This window comes from Ambystoma mexicanum, chromosome 12 (assembly GCF_040938575.1).
Source record: "Ambystoma mexicanum isolate Mex_15411 chromosome 12, UKY_AmexF1_1, whole genome shotgun sequence".
Lineage (NCBI taxonomy): Eukaryota > Metazoa > Chordata > Amphibia > Caudata > Ambystomatidae > Ambystoma > Ambystoma mexicanum.
In genome coordinates, this window is record NC_090936.1 from 245,157,254 (window position 1) to 245,180,710 (window position 23,457).

The following is a 23,457-nucleotide window of genomic DNA, read 5'->3' on the forward strand; positions in this document are numbered from 1 at the left end:
CCCGTCTGCGACCGAATTTTTATTCAGGAATGGCCGCCATGGAAAGGGAGAAGGGACTACAGGTATATATACAAATTATATTTATAAAGGTATTTATATCAAATGTACAAAAAAAGAAGACATCCTGACTGATCAACGCCCAGCTCAAACCGTTTAATCTAGGACTGTGAAATTTGGAAGGTACATTGATTTCATGACGAAGCATATTTGGAAATTCCGTTCCTAAGGTGGCAAAAAGGGGGGGAATGTTTTATGAGGATACCTATATCTCGAGAACCGAAGAGGTTAGACAAGTAAACATTTACATTTTAAATCTTCATTATAAAGTAAGTTTAAGTGCCAGATTTCTTGCTCCTAACATCATTAGTTCTCATGATATGGATATCACTAAAAAATTAATACTCTTTTTTTCCCATCTAACAGTTGAGTCATAATATATCATTGCAATGTAAAATGATACTATTACAATTTAATATTACAGTAATTGTAAAGAGAATAATAATATTATCAAAGTGGGAACACCTGTGATATTATTGCAGAACCTCAACCCACCTAAGCTTTGTAATGGCACCGGATTGCGAGTGAAAGCTCTCCACAGTAATGTGATTGAGGCTACAGTGCTAACTGGTTCTGGGCATGGGGAGTGCGTGTTCATACCATGAATACCTCTTATACCATCAGAATATCAGTCTTAATTCAAAAGACCTTAATTCCCCTTAAAGGTTTGTTTCGCCATGACCTCTACAAATCTCAGGGACAGACTTTAAAGTTAACAGGGATTGATCTAAGGGAAGACTGCTTCTCGCATGGGCAGTTTTATGTGGCTTGTTCCAGAGTGAGCTCACTTAAACTCTCTGGTAATCCTATTACCTGTAGGGAGAACCACTCATGTAGTTAACAAAGAAGTACTCACATCGTTTTTTATTTTGTAGGTTGCAGATGCCAAATAAGTAATTTTCATTTGTTGGTCTGTCTCATTGTCTGTTTGTAAATACAACACAAAAACATTTTTGGATGCAGTTCAATGGAACAACCATCTTTGTTTTGTAGCCCATATGCCCCGATTAACCTCTGCAATAAACATTGCTTATCACGTTAAGTTATCAACCTGTAAACTATATTTTGTACAGTTTGAACAACAAACTCACGTGTCTTTTAAAAACAATTGTACCAAATCCCCAAATCCACGCGAGCGAAGCTGCGGGCAACAGCTAGTGTTTATACATATATACAAACACAAGGAACAGCTAAGGAGTTCTAGAGGTTAATACTTAAGCTGTCCTTTTTTTCCAAGGGCTTCCTTCTTTCTTCACCTACGAGTGATCTGAAGATTACAAAAGCTCGCAAATACGTTATTTTGTTAGCCTAACCTAGGTTTCAACCTGTTGTCTTTTTTAAACAATCAATGCTGTTTATATTACTATTGGGTAATAATATAGTATTCAATGTCAGAACCGGAAACCAAAAACCAAGAAACAAAAATAAAGGAACATTGTAATATTTTCAGCTTCATTTTATTTATTATGCATCATAGTCTCAATGGCCATGCATTTCATAGCAAAACAATGTATAACAAATAATAAATACATAGCATAAACACAAAATAATACATAAATTGAACATTACTATAACTATAATATATTTCAATGTATACACCATAAATACAATATCATGTTAATTTAATAAGACACATAATACTTTCAATAAAACATTTCCTAAACGTATTTTGCAATCTTAAAATTCTGTGTATATTACTGCATCTGGCCTAATGTGTTTTCAATAAAATTTCCTTTTTTAGTTTTGGTTCATGTATGTTGCTTTATACTATGGAGCAAGGAAAGAGAGGAAGATAGTATTCATGGATGAATACATATCTATGGTGCTTTGCCCATGTTCCTCCCTTTTTCACACTCATGGCACCACTTGTCCCCTCATGCAATTGGCATTGCAGAACTCCTTTGTGCAAATGTAAACTCATTAGAGAAAAGTGTTTCAGCTTGCTTGGCTTGCAAGCCCTGGCACAGGCGAGAGGATAGAGCATGGATGCGGTGCTCTGCATCCGCCCTTCTTGTTGGGAAACAGAGCATAGCATCCCTGCCCTCTTCTCTGGCCTTACAAGCTAGCATGGGGTCATCTTACTGTACATTTCTTTGTTTTTAAAAGCTTTCCATTCTTCCTCTATGGACAATTCATGCAGGAACCATGTCAACCCTGATTGTTTTCCAGTGATTTGTTACCATTGACTGTGTATATTTTATGGTACCCGTTAATATGGGAGGGACCCCTGTGAACTCTTTAACACAATTAGATCCCAATGTGTGCCTAGTATCTCTTTTGGTAATTTTCTAGTTGCTTGATGCACCTGAGCTCCTGTTTCAAATGACGTGCCCCCACAACCAGCTTATGGTCACGCAAAGATGCCCATGGACCACTGACTGCAGCACCACGCATGCTTTTTATAAGAAAGGAGCAGGGCAGACCCCACCATTAGGGCAGCCGTCCAACTCACGAACATGAACTAGTGGCGATAGCAGCCAAGGAACACTTTGATCCAGGGGTCGGGGGGAAAGTAGACAGGAGAGACCTGGCGAGAATGGAGAAAATACACAATGAATTAGCCACGACAAACCAAGGAACATTACTTAGAGGAAACCAACTAGTGGCCCCCAAGTGTCTCAGGAAACCCCTTGTCATGATCGCACACGAGGGACACCGTGGCATAGCCAACACGAAAAAGATATTACGTAATCAAGTTTGGTTCCCCCACATGGACAACATCGTCGATGACATATTGAGACACTGCAGCCCATGCCAAGTAAACGCAGCCAGCCCACCGCCATGCCCACTGCAGATAGTCCCCCTCCCAGAAGGACCCTGGCAACGCGTGGCACTTGACTTCTACGGCCCACTGGAAGAAGGAGGCCACCTAGTGGCGATCGATAAATACTCCCGATTCCCACTGGTGAAAGACATGCAGTCCACAGCCTTCAATCGCATAGTAGTCACAATAGACGAACTGTTCAGCGAATGGGGTATCGCAAACACAGTGAAAACCCACAATGGGTCCCCGTCCCAGGGGCAAGAGTTTAAGAAATTCGCGGCACACCTTGGATTCCACCACCAAAGAATCACCCCACTCTGACCACAAGCCAACGGTATGGTGGAACGCTTCATGGCAAGCATCAAGCGCACACGCTAGAAAGCAGCAACGGACCAGACCTCTATGCCACAAGCCATCTCACAGATGTTAAGAAGCTATCGAAACACTCTGCATGAGTCAACCGGCCGGACCCCGGCAGAGCTCATGATCAAATACAAACCACGATCCCGGCTTCCCAAACTGGAAGACTACACCCCAGCGGAGGATGACGAAATAAGACAACGAGAAGCAGAGAAAAGACAAAAGGCCAAAGAATTGGCTGACAGGAAACGGAGAGCCAGAGAACCGCAATTTCCCATCGCGGAGACTGTAATAGTGCGGCAGGCCCAATCCAGGAAGACCGACTCGAGACACCGGCCCGAGCAGTTGGTAGTGACCAAAGTTAAAGGACCCATGATCACTGCAATGGGTGACCACAGCAAAATAACAAGGAACGCGTCGTTCTTCCGCAGAATGTTCCACGAGGACCCAGCCGAGGATACGCCCCTCGACGAAGATGAGCCCGAAGGCCAAGGGCCCCCTCCCGATCCACCGGAGGCTCCCACATCGACAGACCAGGACGACGAAAGACGGGACAAACCGGCCGGCCCCAGAGAGTCGCGAGAAGACCCACCCGTCTCATTGAGGAAATGTAGACAACTTACTTGATAAGTAAGGAGGGGTGTTGTGAGGGGAAAAAAGACAGCGGCCCCTTTAAGGGGAAAGCAAAAGTGGAAATGGGGGAAAGGGAGGGGCGGTAGGAAGGGAGGCGGGAAGCAAGGGGAAGTCAGTGTGTAAGAAGGAATAAAGAAGTAAAGACGTATCCTTTGTCCTGCGTCATCATTGAGGCCAAACTGAAATATAACAAAAGTGCGCCTAGTATCTCTTTTGGTAATTTTCTAGTTGCTTGATGCACCTGAGCTCCTATTTCAAATGACGTGCCTCCACAACCAGCTTATGGTCATGCGAAGATGCCCATGGACCCCTGACTGCAGCACCATGCATGCTTTTTATAAAGTAATTGAATGCTTGATAACAGGATGAAATGTGTGTATGGAGGCATGATAGCCTCTTAACATATCTGGACGGATTTGGCAGTAGCCAAAACAGTTGGCTTTACCAATGGTTGTTAGTTCTTCCCATATATCTGTTTTACCATTTATTTTCATACCATTTATTAGGTAAAATATAACATCATTATGAGATTTTTTTTTAAGTGTCTTCAGGAACACTAGGGAACTCATTTTGCTCTATAATGTAATTTGGCAGCCGAGAGCCGTTACATGTAGGTATATACTTAGGCGGCTCCCTGAGCCCCAATTTTGGTCATTTGCATGGCGCAGTGTTCAGGGCAAAAGGTGGTGTACACACATTTACGCCGTCTTTTGCCCTGCACATTTGCACTCCGACATGCAAATTAGTAAACAATGCCTGCCAAGCGTATCGAAGGGTGCGTTTACAATTACAATGAAATGCTGCCTGCCATGCGAGCATGGTAGGCAGCATTTACAATTGATCCATATGGAGTCCTTCTGCTTTAGGCCGGTGCATGAAGCCAGCAGGCTCCACACGGATCCCCAGCATTTGTGCCAGCATGAAACTGCATACCACAGCAAATGACGGGGCATGGTGGCGAGGAAGGGAGGCGGCAGAAACGCAAGTTGCATTCCGCCCCTCCTCTCTGACATACAAATGGATAAAAATGGGTTGTTTTGTAACAAACGCGCGTAAAAGCCTTATGCAAGTCTTTTACGCATGTTTGTACACTATGCCCCAATGAACATGAGCCCCTAAATCCATTACAAAAGGGTAAACGGATATGCTCACCCATGAAGCCAACATGTTTCATAGGATGGACGTTAAACCTCTACCTGACAAGTGATGGCGCATGTAAGAGATTAAGCGTAGAGGGATAATGCATAAGAAAGTAACCCTGATATTGATCTAGGAGAGAGGCAATGCATGGATGAACCAATGAATGAATGTATTAATGCATAAATGAAGGGAAATTGAATGTACATACAATATCACAGTTTGGCACACTTTTTAAGGTTTGCTTTGAAAGTACTTGGCACTGGACTTAGTCCCGCAGACTCTACTACAATAACACGTTTTATTTACTACAAAATTCCTCAGTTTGTGGCACCCCGCATCTACATAGCCCGAAACTATAAATTACATGCACGCTCCACAACCCATAAGACATGCGTTAACAGTTAACAGAAACATGCATACTAGTCCTAACCAGAGATCAAGTTATATTCTATTACCATTTATAGTGACATAAATGTTTGAAAAGTGCATACTTTTCCACCATTTTGTTTACATTTGTAAAACTTTGCAAAATCGTATATTGTTAGTCCAAACCAATAGTAACGTACACATCACATGCAGCACTCATAGTAACAAATGCACAACTGCAAAGGTAGAGGTAGTGCCAGCACTACCACTCTTAGCTACACCACTGCCAAACTTCTGATATATATACCAGATGTCTGCAATAAAGACATTGAGGGTGCATTTTTCCATTTGTTGTCAACACTCTTTTGATCTTCTCTACTTTTGCAAAGATACCTTCCATCTTGCGGTCCAACAGTTGCTAAAGACATGGCTCTTTTTCCAGGAACCGCGGTCCTCCATGCAGCGCCCTGCTACTACTCCTCCCACACTTACTGTGGCAGGTGTGCACTGTATAAACTCATAGTATAGCTGAGAGATGGTGGATCACAGCAACGTGTGGAATGGAGAAAAAGATGGAGAACATTCCAGGACACTCTCATAAAACATGAGCGACTTTTCATGTTGCAGTAGTTTCTCCTCGAGAAGGCCTCCTTTTGTTCCCGGGTCAAATTCATGTTCTAAGTTATTGTACCTGGTAAGAAAGAATTTAAAATCAGAATTTAGTGGAATACGTGTTCTAATAATTAGGAAGTTCCATTTTACATGTTAAAAATTGCTGCAAGCTATATTAATTTGAATGGTAGTCATAGAAACAGGGAAAGCGAGATTAGGGTACTCCAGCCTGTCAATTTCTCTTCCAAACGCTCACGGTATGGCACATTGCCTCTCACTTAACCCTTGTTTACCCGCCAATGTGTCTCCGGTGCGACTACTCTAGTACTTTGTGAGTATGTTGAATGAATGATTTATGCTCAGAGGTTTCTCACCTTCTTTCAGTACTTCACCGAACATTGTTTTCTTATGACACATCTTGAGAATTCCTCCTTTTTTTGTCCTATCCTGACATCTGGTTCCATGCAAACACATTTGCTGAAAAATACCTGCAATTTGTACTTTGTCCATTTCCTTTTACTCATGTCTATTTTAACACTACCCCCAGAAACACATTCTATCATAATTTGACTCCATTTAAAACGTGTGCAGTAAGAAAATCGCAGCAAAAAAAAGTCATCTATAAAAGAAATGGTGGCAAAAATGCCATGGGTTGACCCGGTAAAGGTGTACCCATTATAGCATTTAAGTGGAGCTGGGGTTGCAGGGGTGTACCCCACTCCCCTTAAATGGTGTAATGGGTCTGGGGGTGGCAGGGGTGTCCCCCGCATCCATTACATGGATTGCGGCAGCAAAACCACAGCCTTTTGCAGTGATTGTTTGTGTAAACGGCCATTTTTGCCACGATTTTAACACATGCAACCATTACCTTGATCCAGTCCCTTATTTTTGATGCACCCACACAACCACACGTTAACCCCTCGTCGACAAATTGAGAAGCCCCTTTTACATTGCCACATCTAAAATGAAGCCCACATTTATCAGAATGCATTAAATGTACTGTTTCCTTGCTTTCTCTCACTGAAATCAAATGTAGTCACTAATTCAGTCCTGCCCTATCGCTTGCATAAGAAGATATGGTCTAGACCTGCTGTCTTGGTTGTCTAGAAGGGATGAATAGGACATGTTCCATAATTCCTTGAGACAAGTATTGCTTTTTGAATTATAGAAGTCTCACTCTTTATTGCTTTTTATTTTGGTAAATACATCCCATAAAAGCATAAATACATTATTTCTAAAATACATCCAATAGTTTGCATCTGTGTGATCTGGGTTTAAATCAATGCTCCTTATTATAATATTATTTTTGGCTATTGTGCAATTTTATTTTTTTGATCCGACCACTGCTACAGGCTCTATCCAAACGTCTTAACTTTCTCCTCGCATGAAGTTGAAAAGCCACAGCTAGTAGACATCCTATTTAGGTCTGGTTTGAGGGAGTTTTGCCTACTGCCAAGTGATAGTTGCTCTCTTCCAGAGCTAATGAAGAAACATAAATGTGATGGGTCATTGGTGTCAGTCAGCGGCTTTATGATACATACATCGCTGGTAAAATAGCACAGCGGGTTGAGCGCTCGCTGCTGTGATCTAAGCGTGATAATGCAGGTCGCAGGTTTGAATCCCGGCAGGGCCAACTCAGCCTTTCATCCTTCCGAGGTCAATAAATGAGTACCAATTTCGGATGGCTGATATTGTATGTAAATATGTGCTCTGTAAAGCGCTTTGGATAAAGGCGCTATATAATTAACACATCATTATAACCAGTACATCCTAGAGAAATCTCTATTACAGCAGTGGCCATTTTGTATGAGTAAGTGGAGCACTTTACATTGAAGAGAGTGTCCCTGGTGCATACAAGATTGTGGTTTTGTTTCCCTGCTCCTTGATAACATTGTGTTTTCCTCCTTTGTGCTTCATTGTGTTGTGAAGAAATGCCATCTGGCAAGTTTTGTAAATGTGTTTATTAATTAATAAATTGATGCAGGCAATTCCATCTCTGAAAGAGTAATCTGCTGATCAGATCCCTTTTCATAAACTCCATGCCAAAAGCATAGTGTTGCATCAGTAGACCGATCTGCAGTGGCTTCTCTCCAGTGGCACAGACCAGGTTCAGACGTCACAGGTTCCCATTTGACAGGTGCAGTGAAAGCCAAGTCTCTACAGCACTGGGGTTGCATTTAACTAATGTACTCCTTTTTCAAAGATATTTAAGTTTGTGTGTGCTGTCCTGGTGGCACATACAACTTTAAACATAAGCCAAACCTGAGTTTAAAGTATGGCGGCTAGCATCTTTCATAGTTATCCAAGCCACATCAATTTGATATCATACATGTGTCAGCCCTGTGAGCCCAGTTCAGCTGTTTAAGTGTTTTGTCACAGGCTGTCCTTGCTGCTGCCAGCAGGACTGTAGTTCCCGGGGTTGCCTCTTTTTGTTTCGTTGTGAGGGCAGCAAACACCCTCCCAATAGAGACAACCAGTCCACAGAAAGCTGTCCTGGGAACAGGAATTAAAGGGCACACCCATTCACAAAAGGATTAATCTCACACAAGGGTGTGTCACACTAAAAGGGTCTTTGATCCTATTAAGAAGGGAAGGGGGCAGGTGTAGTCTAGACAGAGCGAAGGTTTACAGCGGGAGGAAGGTTCCACCATCTTGTTTATCTCTCCCTCTATCTTACCTTCCTGTCACCTCCACTTCCTTCAGCACAAAGCAGTTTGAGTGTGATGACGAAATGCAAAATTCACTTGTTCTGAGAACAGAGATTGAACCCCTAAAGCAGGCTAGCTTTAGTCCAATCACCTGTGGTCATTTGCCTTTAAAATAAGGGGTTTCTCACTCCTCCTCCGAACCATCCCCAATGACCTATGGGGGTGAGCTCCTGCTGGCACAAGACGTGCCTCGCTGCCAGCTCCAATGGTACCTAGGATCTCAACATGTTCAAGGACCCCTGTAGTTGTGTGCCAGCCTTCCCCATGTTTGGAAGCATGAGAACAAGTACCAGTCTGCTCTTTGAAATCCTGGATTAGGATTCACAGCACCCTGAGAGCCAAGACTGACAGAATCATTGTTTTATCACATCAAACCAGTTGAACTGCTTTCGAACCGTGTTCAAGCCGTATCGAATCACAGGACTGACCAGAGCTCTCTTTAGCACTCAAGCAAACACTTCGAACCAGCGTGCTTTCATCTCGAACCAGCTTTACACTGCAGAGTCCATCACCTGCTTGGCTCAAATTAAATGCTCATCACCGGACCCTAACTGGAACTGCTGGAGTGTCACTTGCTAACAGTTACACAACAACTCGACCTGGCTTGACATTGACCTGCCACTTCGTCGCACTGCACAATGGAGCATTAGGGTCACTGAATCGAACTGTTGCCGACCTTCGACTCGAACCACAGGAACCAACCTTCCCCAGAACCATGGATAGATAAGCTGCTCAGGAAGACATGAGAAGGCAAAGGTGGAGTAGCAATGTGCACAATTGGACCGAATTTATAATGGGGCTCAACTGTATCCTATGTGGCACAGTGCCAAAAGGAGGGAAAGCTGGAGAGAGGTGTTCGCTGCACCAGGGGGTATGTCTGGAATTTACTCACTGCATGGCAAGGCCGGGCATGTTGAAGCTTTGGCTAAGAAAATCTAGTTGGAAAAGCCCTTCTGCTTACTTCCATAGGTCCACAACAACATTTGGGCGGGGCCGTATATCAGAAATCCAAATACGCTCATTTTGCAAATGCTAGGTGAAAAAGAAATTTTAAAAAAACTGTCAAACGTGCTGGTGCCCGAACCGATCCTCGTGAGTGCTATAACGTGTATCGCTCTAACATAACCTTTGAACTGCGCTGAGTTGCCGCCTTCGACCCAGCCAGAGGTCAGCTTGCTGCTTCGGTCAATATGACTGACTGCACCATAAATTATCTCAAACCGCTCGCACAACATCTCAAAGCCTGGTTCAACGCTGTCGAACCGTCAAGAAACTCAACAAGGTTTAATGGACTGCTAACTGCTACAATGGTACATTTTTGGGCCCTCGAATCTGGTAAGGTCACTTTGATCCCTTTTGCACATGGGACAGAACCTTTGTATTCAATGCCTCCATCCTTTAAAGAATAATGTGGCTTTTACTTGCCTTTCACCTCGATTCATTACCCAGAGTGCTGTCTCTTGCCATCTTTGCTTATTCTGTGTTCTTTCTTTAGGGGAGGTTTTGTGTAGTGCTTTCTATTTAGTTATTTTTGCAGTAATCTACCCCCCACCCTCTGTCACCTGCTTTTTTCATTTCCCACCCCCCTTCTAACCTTATTTCGGTGGCAGCACTTGCCGCCGAAGCTGCTCCTTCCCCTTGGATCCCGTAGGCCGCCATGGAATGAGAAGTGGGGCTCTGTACGGAGCCCCACCTTGCCTTTCTATGGCAGCCATCTTAAGACACTGGGCTTCATCACGATATGGAGGCAGCCATTCCCTTAATAAGGGCATGGCTGCCTCCATACCGGGTTCCAGTACCGGGTTCCTCCAATGAGGATTTACCGGGCTATTCCAACCATGGAGGACCCGGTAAGTCCTCATTGGAAAAACCCATCCTCATTCCCATTTGAGCCCCCCATAGGGCTCAATGGGAATGGGGAGGGAGCTTATAACGTGCCCGTTAATAACAGGCCCGTTATTAACTTCCTGGTCCCCTCGCGGGACCGCTAGGGAACCTCGTAATACGGCGTCCCGTAATGAAGGGTGCCGGTCCCGTACCGACACCCTTCATTACGGGAGCGCCATGGCCGTAATGAGGCCCACTATGTTCAGTCATTGAATGGAACATTCAAGGGCGCCGCGTTCAATGACTGAAAATACATTTCTTTAGCACTCCGGGTTACCGCTTTGGTAGCCCAGGGTGCTAATGTCTAGGACGGGGTAATGGCACATAGCCCTTGATGATGCCCTTCGCTTTGCTCGGACCGTTAACTTGGGCTGCCGGACTGTTACCCTGTTTCAGCCCTTGTAACGGGGGCTTAACGTCTCCCTTTGCAAATGTGGAGGGTAAGCCTTTTATGCCCCGGAGGCTTCAGAAAAAAAGTACCCTTTACATTTTCAAAGTCAGACCTATTTGCTTTACCAATGTTTGTTACATTTGCAATTGTCTTTAGGAAAGTTGACGTGAAATAAGAGCTACAGTTTCATGCCTCTTACAGTAACAGCAACCTCTGTCTGCAATGCCTTTTAATAATTTCTAAATTAAAACTTAATATCAGCCTGCCCAGGCTGGGGCCTTCCTAGAGCCTGAGTAACATTCCATAACTTTTTTAGGCATGTTGGGGTATTTGCTGGATGTCTCTGCAAAACCTGAATGCTGCTGGGATAATTCTGAACACATATTGTATGCTAATTATGTACTGAAAGCATGGGGAGTTTGGAGGTCATATAGTGATCAAACAGCATAACTTAGATTGCTCGGAGTTTGAAATGCTACCTTCCTAGGTCTAACCTTCAGTCTTCCTATGTCGATAATTTTGTTGGAAGCCTTTTAACTGATGTTTGCGTGTAAGATAATGGTGGGATTGTGTAAACAATATTTATTGTAAAGTGTATTATATTTTGTTTTCATTTGTGTATGCTTTTTTTACTATCCAATGCATAGAAGTATTAGATACATTTTGTAGTTTTGTTTTATACGTTATATATCTTTGTTTCTATTGATGTAAAACGTATGGCCATGCACTTGGTTAGGCATTAGGAGGAGGTTCATGAGAGCCAGTGCATTATAGTCATAATTAATCTTTTGTAACACGCTTAGTACTGGTGAGCAGTCTCTAAGTAAGGGCCGGGATTCAAACCTGTCTGTTTTGTCTTGCTTTCAAGACAAAGGAGTTGCCCTGAGCTATCCTTCCAGCCCTCTATGACTTTTATGACTCTATGACATACAAGTGTAGGGAGGCATGCTCTATTCTTTAATGTATTACATGAATTCTATGTTGTGTGATTAACATGCTCTGTTCTTTATTGTATTACATTAATTTTATGTTGTGTGATTAACATGCTCTGTTCTTTATTGTATTACATGCATTCTATGTTGTGTGATTAATATGCTCTGTTCTTTATTGTGTTACATGAATTCTATGTTGTGTGATTAACACAGTTGTAGAAAAAGAAAATATGATACATTTTATGCGCTAATTGTTTTTAGATTGTAAGGGGAACAGTTGCTGTTAGCATACATTTGTACTTCTATGATCTGTATTGTTTGTTTTGCACTCATTCATTTGTTAATTTATGGGTAGGTATATCAAAAAGAGAGATATCTTCTTATTTTAAGAGTTGTTTATGCATTGGTTTTGTAAAATGTAAATTTATTTGTAGTTTTAACAAATTAATATTGTATGGATTATGTTGTGCTTTTATGGCTGAAGCCAAAATTAAGATATTGACTGACTGACATATGTTATGCAGCAAAAGATGAAATGGGATCAGTCAGTTAATTGTTAAATAGACACTAGTCAGCTTAAAAATGAATTAAACTCATGCTCTCAAAGGCTGTTAGGAATATGATGTAATGCATGCATGATTGTCTTACCTGTGGGAAATTCTCCAGAATCCCAACGTGTTCAAGATCATTAGTGATGCTAACAAAAAGAAGAATGTCTCCAAATTACCGTCTGCGAGGGATTCTGGAAACCAGCTGCCTGTCGAGAGAGAAAAGTAGAAACAGATCAAAATCTGGAAATCCATAGCTGTCACTTGAAAACCACTAAGAATATTTTGGGTCATTATTTAGCTTGACCGACGAAGGTGGGATTCAGACTTATGTATATCAGCCCAACACCAGAAAGATCAAATTATGACAACATGCCCGACCAGAGCAAAAGTCTGCATGCCCAAAGAGAGACCGCTCCTCCTGAAATACGAAAAGAGAATATATGGGTGCCACAATCCAAAATGGAGATCAATTTTATGTTGACTTTATTACACTGTCTGAATCCTGCTGAAGTAGCATGATAACCTCTAGACTTCTGCGAGTACAAGCTAAGTGGCAAACAGCTAACCCCTATAGAGTGTGAACGACTTTAAATCCCGGTTTGGGGAGTTTCAAGTACGCCAGAGTGAATAGGTAACTAACTGTTTCACTGTTTTCGCCAGCATCAGATATATGGTTCTTTAGATCACTTTATGAAGTGGGTCTGTATAAGGCTACACCTCTCCACTATTGAATATGCATAAAGCTCTATTGCCTTACCCTTACAAAAGATATATGAAGCAGCAGATCTTTTGATTTATGTGTTTGTATATTGCTAAATTTTGTCCAATTTATACTGCATTTAGCAAGAAGTGTTTGAGAGTCACTGCTTACTCCTTCAAGGTAAGATAGGTTTTTAACATCTGACTTTACTTGTGTGGCCCCCGGTAACTTACCGCGCCCATGTTCCTTCCAACTACTGACAGGTATTTCATTAATTGGGTGGTCATGGGGGCCACAGCAGACAAGGATCTGCACTTCCCCCATGCTCACCACCTCAAAGCCCTTAAAGTAAGCTCATTGAACGAGAGGGTTATAGCAGTGACTGATCTGCTCCTTACCAGTTCCGCTTGGCCCTTTTAGAAATGTGCAACTGCACTCGATTACATACGTCACTGTACTGTGGGTTGGCACCTCTTCGTAACCAGTGGATGCGCGTCTCGCATGCCGTCACCGAAATGGCATCGCCCATACCAAGATGACGACCCGCGGCATTCGCGCGCATGCACAATGTTACAAGGGAAACCACCATATACAACAGTGAACCTGCTCAGCGCTTTGGCGTTGGATAGTCGTTCTTCGCTACTTTTAGCGAGTTGAGTGCTCCTTTATTCTTCCTCTTTTAGTGTATTGCTATTAGAATAGACATTATTGCTAAATACTAAGGACTAGAAACGGAGTCGCAGCCCAACATATTTTAACACATTTTACGCGGTCGCCACCCTCCACCTGACAGGTCTGTACGCTCTCGTTGGGAGCCCGAATGCACTTCAAGAGAATTAGTTTAAGTTACGCTTATCTTGCTTGTCACGGACTGGACATGGCGTTATGTATCCACACATTGCGAAACGCTTATCGCGCTCGCCACTCACCCGCTATGTAGTTGAACCGCCTGTAAGTTTTTACTCCTCTGGCAGTGTTATGAATCGCCATAGGATATACTTAAGTATCCACTAAGGCCACAATCACCTAAGTTAGTGCTCATGCCTCGGCGTATTCCCGTGTTGCCTAGCAGCGCGGGATCACCACGGCTACTTTCCCTCACTACAGATTAATTCAGTAACCTTTTGAGCCAGATCTTAATAAACAGCTTGGCTGTACTTAAAATTGAAGACTCTCCTCTCCTTAGGGATCCCGGTATCTCTACTGTCTGACCTACATCTGCACCCGGACACAGAGAGCAACTGCAGTCCTGCATGATTGACCTACCTGACAACTATTGTGTATGGACCACAAGGTTGGTGGTTTATTTGATATATAAGTGATTTAATTGAGTTGACACTCTAAGCCCGTAGTGATTATTTCCCTCTGTTATTCTTTAGGCACCTACATTGTGAGAAATCCTGACTTTTTGGAACCAATAGCAACCATAGCCCTGAAGATGGATTTTTGTTAATTGAAAACACGTTGGCAACATAATAGACCTATTGGTGCTGTTTGGGACTGTTTAAATGGACGTAGTTGGTCTATGTGATATACACTAGTGTGAATGTTGTAAACACTAGCCATTGAATGTATTTAATTTTTTTGAAACTCCATGGGACTTTATTTATCTTCACTTCAAAATTATGTACAGTGATCCTTGTGATATGTGGAAAGAGTCAACTTGGCGCACTGATCTATGTTTAATTTTACCCCTTTTTTGTATTAAAAACGCTAGTGATACATACTTGTATTTTTATTTGAAAGTATTTACAGTCAAGTCACTTGTTAGTGGCTGTATCTTTATGTTCTACTGAAAAATATCCACTCTCCCCCTGAGAGTCACGACTGTTAGGTATCTTATTGACTTTAATTAAAACTGAGGTCCAATCTATACTCCTATGTAAATGCCATTAGTGGTGATATTAGGACGATAGATTTCTAAAGTGTAATCTGGGACTCTGTCCCACTATGATGCCATCTTCTAAATGATTTCTCTCATCCCATTTCGATAACCTTGTGGTACCAGTCGATACAGTTTTTTATGTCTTGAATTACACACCCTCAAGAACGTCTGAAACATCATCTGAAAATATTGTTACTGCTGATACAAACCCCAAATGATTACACTTGGCTGCCATATTGTATGAATAATGCCTGGCTAGCACAGGGGCTTTGTAGCTGACTTTCTAACTGCCCATTTTGGGGCTGCCGATTACTTGCGTGGGCACTGGATAGTGGTAATCTGCGGATTTTGCAAGTCAGTCAGAATAGAGATGATCTATGGCCATCCAAGATACACAATCTCTGAGAAGGACTATACAATCTCAGACGCTACTCAACTTTTAAGAAGATGTTAAATAATGTCTAATATTTCATGGTAATTAGGTGTAGTGCCAACAGTCTTCTCTATTTATTGACTTAAATCCATATGCTAAACATGACCATTGTTATATGTCTATGAGGAGTAGAGATGGGCTTACATATCAAACTTAATCATTGGTAGAAATTGTCATTAATAGTCTCACCATAATTCTAACAAAAATCCCAGCATTCTTCAAGAGGACTTAAATCATCATTGATTCTCAAAAGGTATGTGCTTGGCGTCAGCCTCAGGGTGGGTGGTGGAGTGGAAAAGTGTTAACATAAATTCACAATACTCCCGAGGAATCCACCAAATTCAATGTTGCAGAGTTAACTTAACACACCATATAGTTACTTTAACAGAAATGTCCTTTTTAAAGAAGAAATCCATTCTGGTCAGCATGTAGGTAACAATATGCTACCAAATGTATTAGCCACCATAACGTATGCATGAAATCGGGTGGAAGCGTAGAAAGTGTAGAGTCCTTCCACTCTTTTAGAATCACTAAATTCATTGTAACTCTGAATGATCCTTCAATAGCACCATTTTGTGCCCATTTCTGTAAGAAAGATGTCTCGGGCAGGACAGGTTCATTCAAACGTGCCCACTAGACGCCACCGGGAACGTTGCTCAATCCCGAGGATTTAGCGACTCAAGGGATTCAGTTTGCCACCACGCCCATGATTTTATATTTTCATAATAACTGTACGTGGCAGCAAAGATATATTTTAAGTTGCTGAAAGATGGATTGATAGGATGCATTGCCCAAAGCTGCTGCAACAACAATTTCTATGTCGAAAAATGAAAATATATGGAAGCTGAAAATGGCCCTATCAGCTAAAATGCTAGGCGTCCAAAAACATTATTGAGGTATGCAGTCGCCATTTTTGTTATTGCATGTTTTTTGAGAACATTTGGGTGATTCTATATATGGTGCAAGTGACAACAAATAGATCTTTTGAAAAAGACTTCATATTGAACAAAGATTTGAACAGTTTTCGCAGGCAGAGAAAAAAAAGATATGCGACTCTATAATCCAGAGATCTGTAAGCATGATAACATAACATTTTTCCGGACCTACGAGATACTACTACATGTGTCAGAAACGTTCACGGGGTATATAATAAGCTTTTCATCCAGAAAAGCTGATTTGATATATGCAATAGTGAAAATCTTTCTGTGATTTTCCCCCATGAAGAGGCTTTGCCAGATACACATCACCACTGGATTCGTCTTATAGTAGATATCTAGCCCCAAATGTGAACTTTGCTTCCGGTTTTGCTTGTACCTCTTTTTTACATGGATTGTCATTGTACTCTGGCCATACCTATACCGCTATCCAATCATTTCTTGGTAAAAGCGTTGCAGTATTATGTCCTCTTCCCGGTTAGTCAAACAGCTAAGTTGAGCTATGGAATTCTGACCTACGAAAGGCCTGTGTCAAGTGGCCGTCATCAGCCCAAGGAATAGAGGCCTGTTGGCCAAGCATCTGTCCAGGACAACCCCCATCCCAAACTAGAGTAGGGCGACTGGGCGCATGATGTTTTGCTGTTTCGCTGGGCTGCTGCGTCTGCCAGGGCCATTTGTTACTTGCTGCTGTTGCCTATCCCGGGTGCCTGTTGTCCTGGAAGCTGTCTTTGAAGCTGCACCCGTTCATTGTGTATTTCACAAGCACATGAGTAACTTACATGTTGCCATTTAGCTTCCCAGCTATCCCTGCACGAACTGGAGCACTTTCCCCCTTCCCAAAAGACAATCTGAGAGCGAGAAGGCAGGAGAGCCTCTGGAATCGAACAAGTAGTGGGCTCATGTAGGTAGAAAACACCATGGGGCAAGGTGAAGGGGGCCCGTTCAGTCCTGCACTACGATAATCTATGACAAGGTGTCAAGGTGAGAAGGTGAGTAGCCGTATGAAGATAAGACCAGGGCGGGGGCTGCTGCTTTGAACTGCTTTAAGAATCAATAGCCTCGTTGCTGCAACGTTTTCATCTGGTCTAGCCTAGCGGTGGTGCTAAATACAAACTTAATTGCAGAGATTGCCTCTCTCCCTCCCTTCCCACAAATATGTCCGATGTTTCCACATCCAAAGAGGAAAATACTATACTACTGTCAAATGTAAAATGCCAGTGCAATATAGTGCTGCGGGCGCCGAAGATGGCAGTGCCAAGGTACAACCGTGCTGCCCCATTAAGCTAATGGGGGATGCTTACAAGCTCATTAAGGAGATTAATATTTTCCTTGGGAACAACCTGGAGGTTATCAAGAGCAAAGCCACTGAGTGTAATGCCGTGGATGTAGTGGACTATCCATCTTCTAATGGGAGCAGCATGACAGCCCACAGCCCAGGAAGTAGAGGGTGGGCAGGGTCAGAAAATCATGCAGCTAGCGCTGCTACCTGTGGTCCCACTCAGCCCAGGGTGGACCCGCCTGGGGAAGGATGGTCCAGGGGGTCATGACCTAATTTCCCCAAATCGTGTATCTATAACCCCTAAGAACATAATTGACAATAAGTTTTTAGGGATTTGTACGGATGGCACTTTTTCAAACTTTGCCACTAATAATTTCAACCCGGCCTGACGATCATGCCAATCAGAAGGCAGCGCCCAGCCCTCTGTCAAAGAGACTGTAAGGGGGAGGATCAATGCCACCTAAATTCAGCACCCTATTTCATCAAGAGTCCATAGGGATGAGGGGTGGGCCACGTGTGTTGGAAGCGGCACTCAGCCATGTATTCATTTTCCCTGTACCCTTTCCCCTCCTGGTAATCCCACAATCCCCGCTTTCACCCCCGCCCAAATTGATGAGAGATTAACAGGATGTAAATGTAACATTGTCCTAGTAGAACTAGCAGCCTTAAAAAGCTGCTTCTGCTTGTCCTTGAAGATCAAAGAAGAGGAGGACCCACCATGGAGTGTAAACCCAGAATGGAGGTTAATACAGGGGGTTACCAGCTATTTGCAGAAAAAACCCACATTACCGTGATGACCCACCAAAAATCGCCAAATACCATCGGTGATCACATTGGTTACATCAATTCACAGTCTGAGAAGGGGGCCCAGTTAGTAGCCCAGTTAGTAGCCGATCTAGGTACCTCCGCTTAAACTCTAAGCCAACAGAACAAAATGGTAGGATTATCACAGCAGGCTAAATGCAGATAGACCAGGGGACTAGAGTGATAGATATGGGCGGTAGGCCAGGTGGAGGGACAGGTTATGGATGACCAAACCTAGCCCCCGATGGCATCAGTCAAGAGGTTTTTAGCCCCCAGCAAGGACAAGATGTGAGACATGGAAACATGAATTGGTCTCTGAAGGGGCGGGGGCAGGTATTCTTGCATAGAGTACCTAAAATGACCATTGACCACCCGGAATCCAGGAAATCGCTCATTAACCAGTGCACGTACTGGTTTCAAGTGGTATGTAGCTGCACATCCATAATCAGAGATTACATTATAAACTGGACAAGATTAGATTATGATGGAGGGTCCGCCTTTGACTTCATATCCATCGACTTGAGGGAATTAAGAGTGGCAGAAGGCATTCTGGGTATTGCCAGGAGACGCCGTCCATTACCATGCACACAATCGAAATCAGCCCATATTCCCACTATGTTAATGTTTATCCCCCGAAATACAGCCCACAAAACCCATTGCTTTCTGGAGCCAATTCAATTCCATTGTGGAAATGTCCTGGGGATTTACTAACGGAAGAGGAGAGCTTGCACATTTGGCCAATTGATCAGGACCTAACTGAGTCAAGGGTTACTGATATTAGGATAGGCCCCAGGGATCTAGTCATTGTCATTTTTCTTTTTGGAAAGGTTGTATTATAACTGGTGTTACTGTAATCACCCATGTGTTATGCGTTATTTGTTATGATGTACTTTGATGGCCTTACAGCCGAATAAAGTTGATTGATGACGATGATGACTAAGGTAGCTGAAGCTGTTCGAAATAGAATGTACTTATGCTTTGGGTTTCAGGAATTATTTCACTAGTTTTCAAAGAACTTTTGACCCTCTTGACACTGTGTATATTGTATTTAAAGGCCCAAAAAAACATGCAATTGAATCATAGGGGAGACTGTGGCAATACCCAAGTGAACGTTTTCAGTGAATATTGCTAATGCTTGCAAAACGCATTCTCACTGGAAACAATGCTCTGGGTCAGATGATATCTAGAGCTCTATATACAATTGTCTCGGGAGGATAGCTCAGCAGCAACATGCTCGCCTCGGAAGCAAGAAAACACAGATCAACACAGGTTCGGATCTGCGCTTAGAAACCTCTCGGTATTAAGCGCATTATAAATAACCTATCATATCATATCAATTGACAGATACCGTGACCAGCATTGACTATTTATCAGTCATGCTGTTCCTGACCACAGTTTGGAATAGAAATTCCAAAAAGATATCCAGGATTCAAGTGCTGCTTTTAAATAGTTGAATATTAACTGTTCCTGAATTATGTTCCTTGCAAGAACAAACTGCACTCTGGGGTCCAAATGAGATCAGATCTTTTCCTCTTTATAGGCTTATGATAATCCTGAAAATAAACATGTTATTTTATGGCGTGTGTGTCCATCCAGCCTACAATGGGGCTGATTGAAGTTTATTTTTTTAAGCATTTCTTTATTCAGGTTGCCATTACATAACATCAATATACCATAGCAATCGTCTTGACCATTAAAACAATTACCAACAAAACCTAACCATAGAAGACATGGAAACCAATATCAGATACCTTTAAATTGTGCGGGACAGTACAGATGGCAGCAAAATGAGAGACAAACTAATTCTTTCTCCTCAATCCTTTTTTATCTAAATGGCTCCAGCTTCTAAGAGCTTGACAGGGAGCTCAACCTCATATTGCGCAATATCAGACCGTTCCCAGCGAGGGAGTTGCCCCTTAGCTATCCTCCCAGTTAAAGGGATTATGGAGGCATGTCTGCTATTTCTACCTCATGCAATAATTACCATAAAACATGTGATTAGTCTCAGTAGAAAATGCATATTTAGTCTTTACTGCCACAGGGACAGTAGAGTGATGCAGAAAAGGATGTCATTCAAAAATGGTTGACGAGGTAAATGTTTCAATGATCATGATAAGTGTGGCGCTAAAAACAAGCGCTATGTGAAATATCATCTGTAATTATCATTACCACCATATTCATATTGAACCCCAAAGTTGCCATTTTGAAAATTGTGACATGAAAGCCCTTTTAGTCTTGTTAGGAAATCTGTGCCTTGATTGACCACTTAAAATGAATTCACTGATCTGATCAACAGTTAGCAACCATAAACCATTGCCTGAAATCAAAAGAAATACCCTGGCAATCCTCTTACCTTTCGATGCCTCATAGGATATCTGAATGATAAATGCTCCAAGGAAACAGCCAACCCCATTAAAGAGAGTCAGAAAATGCATTGCAATTCCTCGTATTCTGCCAGGCACCAGCCGGAATGTTGTGAGGGCACCTAAAAAAAGGACAGAAACATGGCAACGTTTATACATAGTCTCTTTTTGGCATAATTACAGTATAAGTAGTAAATATCAGTCAATGCAAAGACAAGTGGTATACAGTTTTGACCAATGTATGTTTTGGGGACGTATACTGGCATGCACGGAATACCCTACAAACTTAGAGTCTATTGTCTTCTTTATATATTGTTGTCCTGTTCCTTTCTGATAAAATTCCAAATAGCCTCTAACAGTTACATAGAGGAACCATGCTGGTTTGCAATGGACTCTTGCAGCTTCACACAGACCCATAGGGATTGAATGAATCCAACATTAAAAACATAATGCATCTGCAGTACTCCTTTATTCCTAGTATCTTAAGTCTGCATTATCAATGCTCCTTGCCTGCATGTATTTCTGGAGTTTCAACAAAAGCGACTGTTGACAGTGGCATGCATCTACTGATGGCACATGACTGTACTGAGTAGAGGAACACTCTGCATAAGCCTATGCAGGGCTGATGTTACAAGGAGACATGCCTAGGTGGCTGCCTAGGGTGCCGTAGAGATGTGTCAGGGGTGCCCTTAGGGCCATAAAAGCATCACAACTGCTACATTGTAGGAAATATGTCACACAAATGGCCCTTTACCTTTTTTAATTTTATTTAATGACACAGAGAAAACAATGCATTTTTGGCACACAAATGCTTACAAAACCTTTTAAACATTTATTTACAGAGAGGAGGAATAGCGTTATTAATTGTGACTGAGAGGATGTGACTATGAGACCAGATGACGTAGGGGAGGTAGAAACATGAAACAGGGACACGGACAGTAGAGCATGATATAGGAACAGGATAGTGGCGGAAGTGCTAGGTTTTAGGATGATGGGGTTGAGGGATAAGTGCTGTTGGGTTGTTGTGGCGAGGTCAGGGGAGAGGAGAACATGGAGATGTGTTGGCCTAGAATGCAATGCAAGTTGTTCTTCAGAAAGGAGGAGAGCTAGGAGGTTGGACTTAAATAGAGAGAGAGTGGGAGTAGTGCAGTGCAGAAATGGAAAGGAAGAGCACTCCTGAATATGGGAGCGAGGAGAGGAAGGGAGCAGAAATGAGAGGGAGCGCAAGGGCATGCAAGGTTTTAAGGAGTTGAGCCGAGGATGATCATAGGCAGCGAGGGGAAAAATAGGGAAAGAGACGGGTCAATAGGTAGGGTGGGGCAACTCTGTGTATAGTTCTGAAGATGATGAGGATGAGTTCATTCTTTTCCCTTTGTCTCAATGATAACTAGCCTAATTAACAACAGGCTAGGGAGGTGGAGGTGAAGTGGGGAAGGTTGAAGAGTGTATGAACAGCAAAGTTGACGACTTTGTCGAGAGGTGAAAAGGCATAGTTGGGAAGGCCATTGAGGATACTGGCACAGTAGTCAGATCGAGAGAGTACTAAAAAAAGAAGATGAGGCGTTTAGCAGTGTTGAAGGGGAGAACATGTCTTATTTTTTGATATTGAGAAGATCCAGTTTGGCCTCAGTGCCAGATTTGGAGATGAACCAAGAAGTGGTGAGATAAGTCACAGATGATACAATGGCTGTAAGCAGAAGCAGAGTAGGGAAGATGGTCAGGAGAGAGGAACAGAAGTGGGGGAGAGGAAGAGGTAGCCTGTTTGGAGGGGAAGAAGAGAACTTCAGTCTTAATGGAGTTGAGCAGGAGCATGTGAGAGGCCATCCAGTATTTGATGGTGGAGAGACAGTACATTTTTGACCATATCTCGTCAGATAATGAGGGAAATGAGACAAAGATCTGAGTATCATCAGCAAACAGTTGTTTGGAGAAGCCATAAGAGGAGATGAAGGTGCCAAGAGCAGAGGGATAGAGAGTGCAGCGAAGTGGACCCAGGACTGACCCTTGGGGAACACCAACAGTAAGGGGAGTGAGTGGGGTGGTACGGCTGTTCCAAGACACCTGGGAGTGTCCAGGGATGAGATATGAAGCAAACCAAGCAAGGGCTTTATGTCCGATGCCTTGGAGAGATAGTGTTGAGAGAAGGTAAGAATGGTTGATGGTATCAAATGCAGCAATGAGGTTGAGAAGAATGAGAATTGATGAATGGTTAGCATGACAAACAGAAGAGACGTAGTTGCTGACATTAAGGAGAGCTGACTCTGTAGAGTGCAGAGGTTGGAAGCCAGATTGAAGAGGATCCCAGAGTTTGTGCGTGTCAAGTAACACAGTGAGTCGGTTAATAACTAGATGCTCTAGGATTTTGGAATAATGAGGTAAAAGACAAAAGTTGGCACGACAGTTAGGATCTAGGCCAGGATAGGGATGACAGTAGCCGGCGTGTAGGTTGATGGAAAAATTGGGACTGACAAAAGAGTAGTCAAAGAGGGAAGTAAGATATGGATCAATACTGGGAGCTATGAGTTTCACTATGTATGGGGATAGAGAGTCGATGGGGGCACATGAATGGTTGGCCCTGAGGAGAAGGTCAATAATCACTTCAGTGTTAGTGGAGGTAAAGGAAGACACTGTCGCAAGAGAGGAGGGTAAAGGTAGTG

General features: G+C 42.8%; 1 protein-coding gene across 1 annotated transcript in view; it reads right to left on the minus strand.

The window, feature by feature from the left end:
- Positions 1-1,513: 1,513 nt before the first annotated feature.
- SLC15A5 (solute carrier family 15 member 5) overlaps positions 1,514-23,457 on the minus strand; it is a 435,391-nt gene continuing 413,447 nt past the window's right edge. The window contains exons 7-9 of the mRNA XM_069628381.1: positions 20,791-20,922; positions 12,499-12,607; positions 1,514-6,011 (exon numbers count right to left, since the gene is read on the minus strand). Coding sequence (XP_069484482.1) covers positions 5,864-6,011; positions 12,499-12,607; positions 20,791-20,922 — 389 coding nt within the window. The 3' untranslated portion in view covers positions 1,514-5,863. The remainder of the gene's footprint in view (positions 6,012-12,498; positions 12,608-20,790; positions 20,923-23,457) is intronic.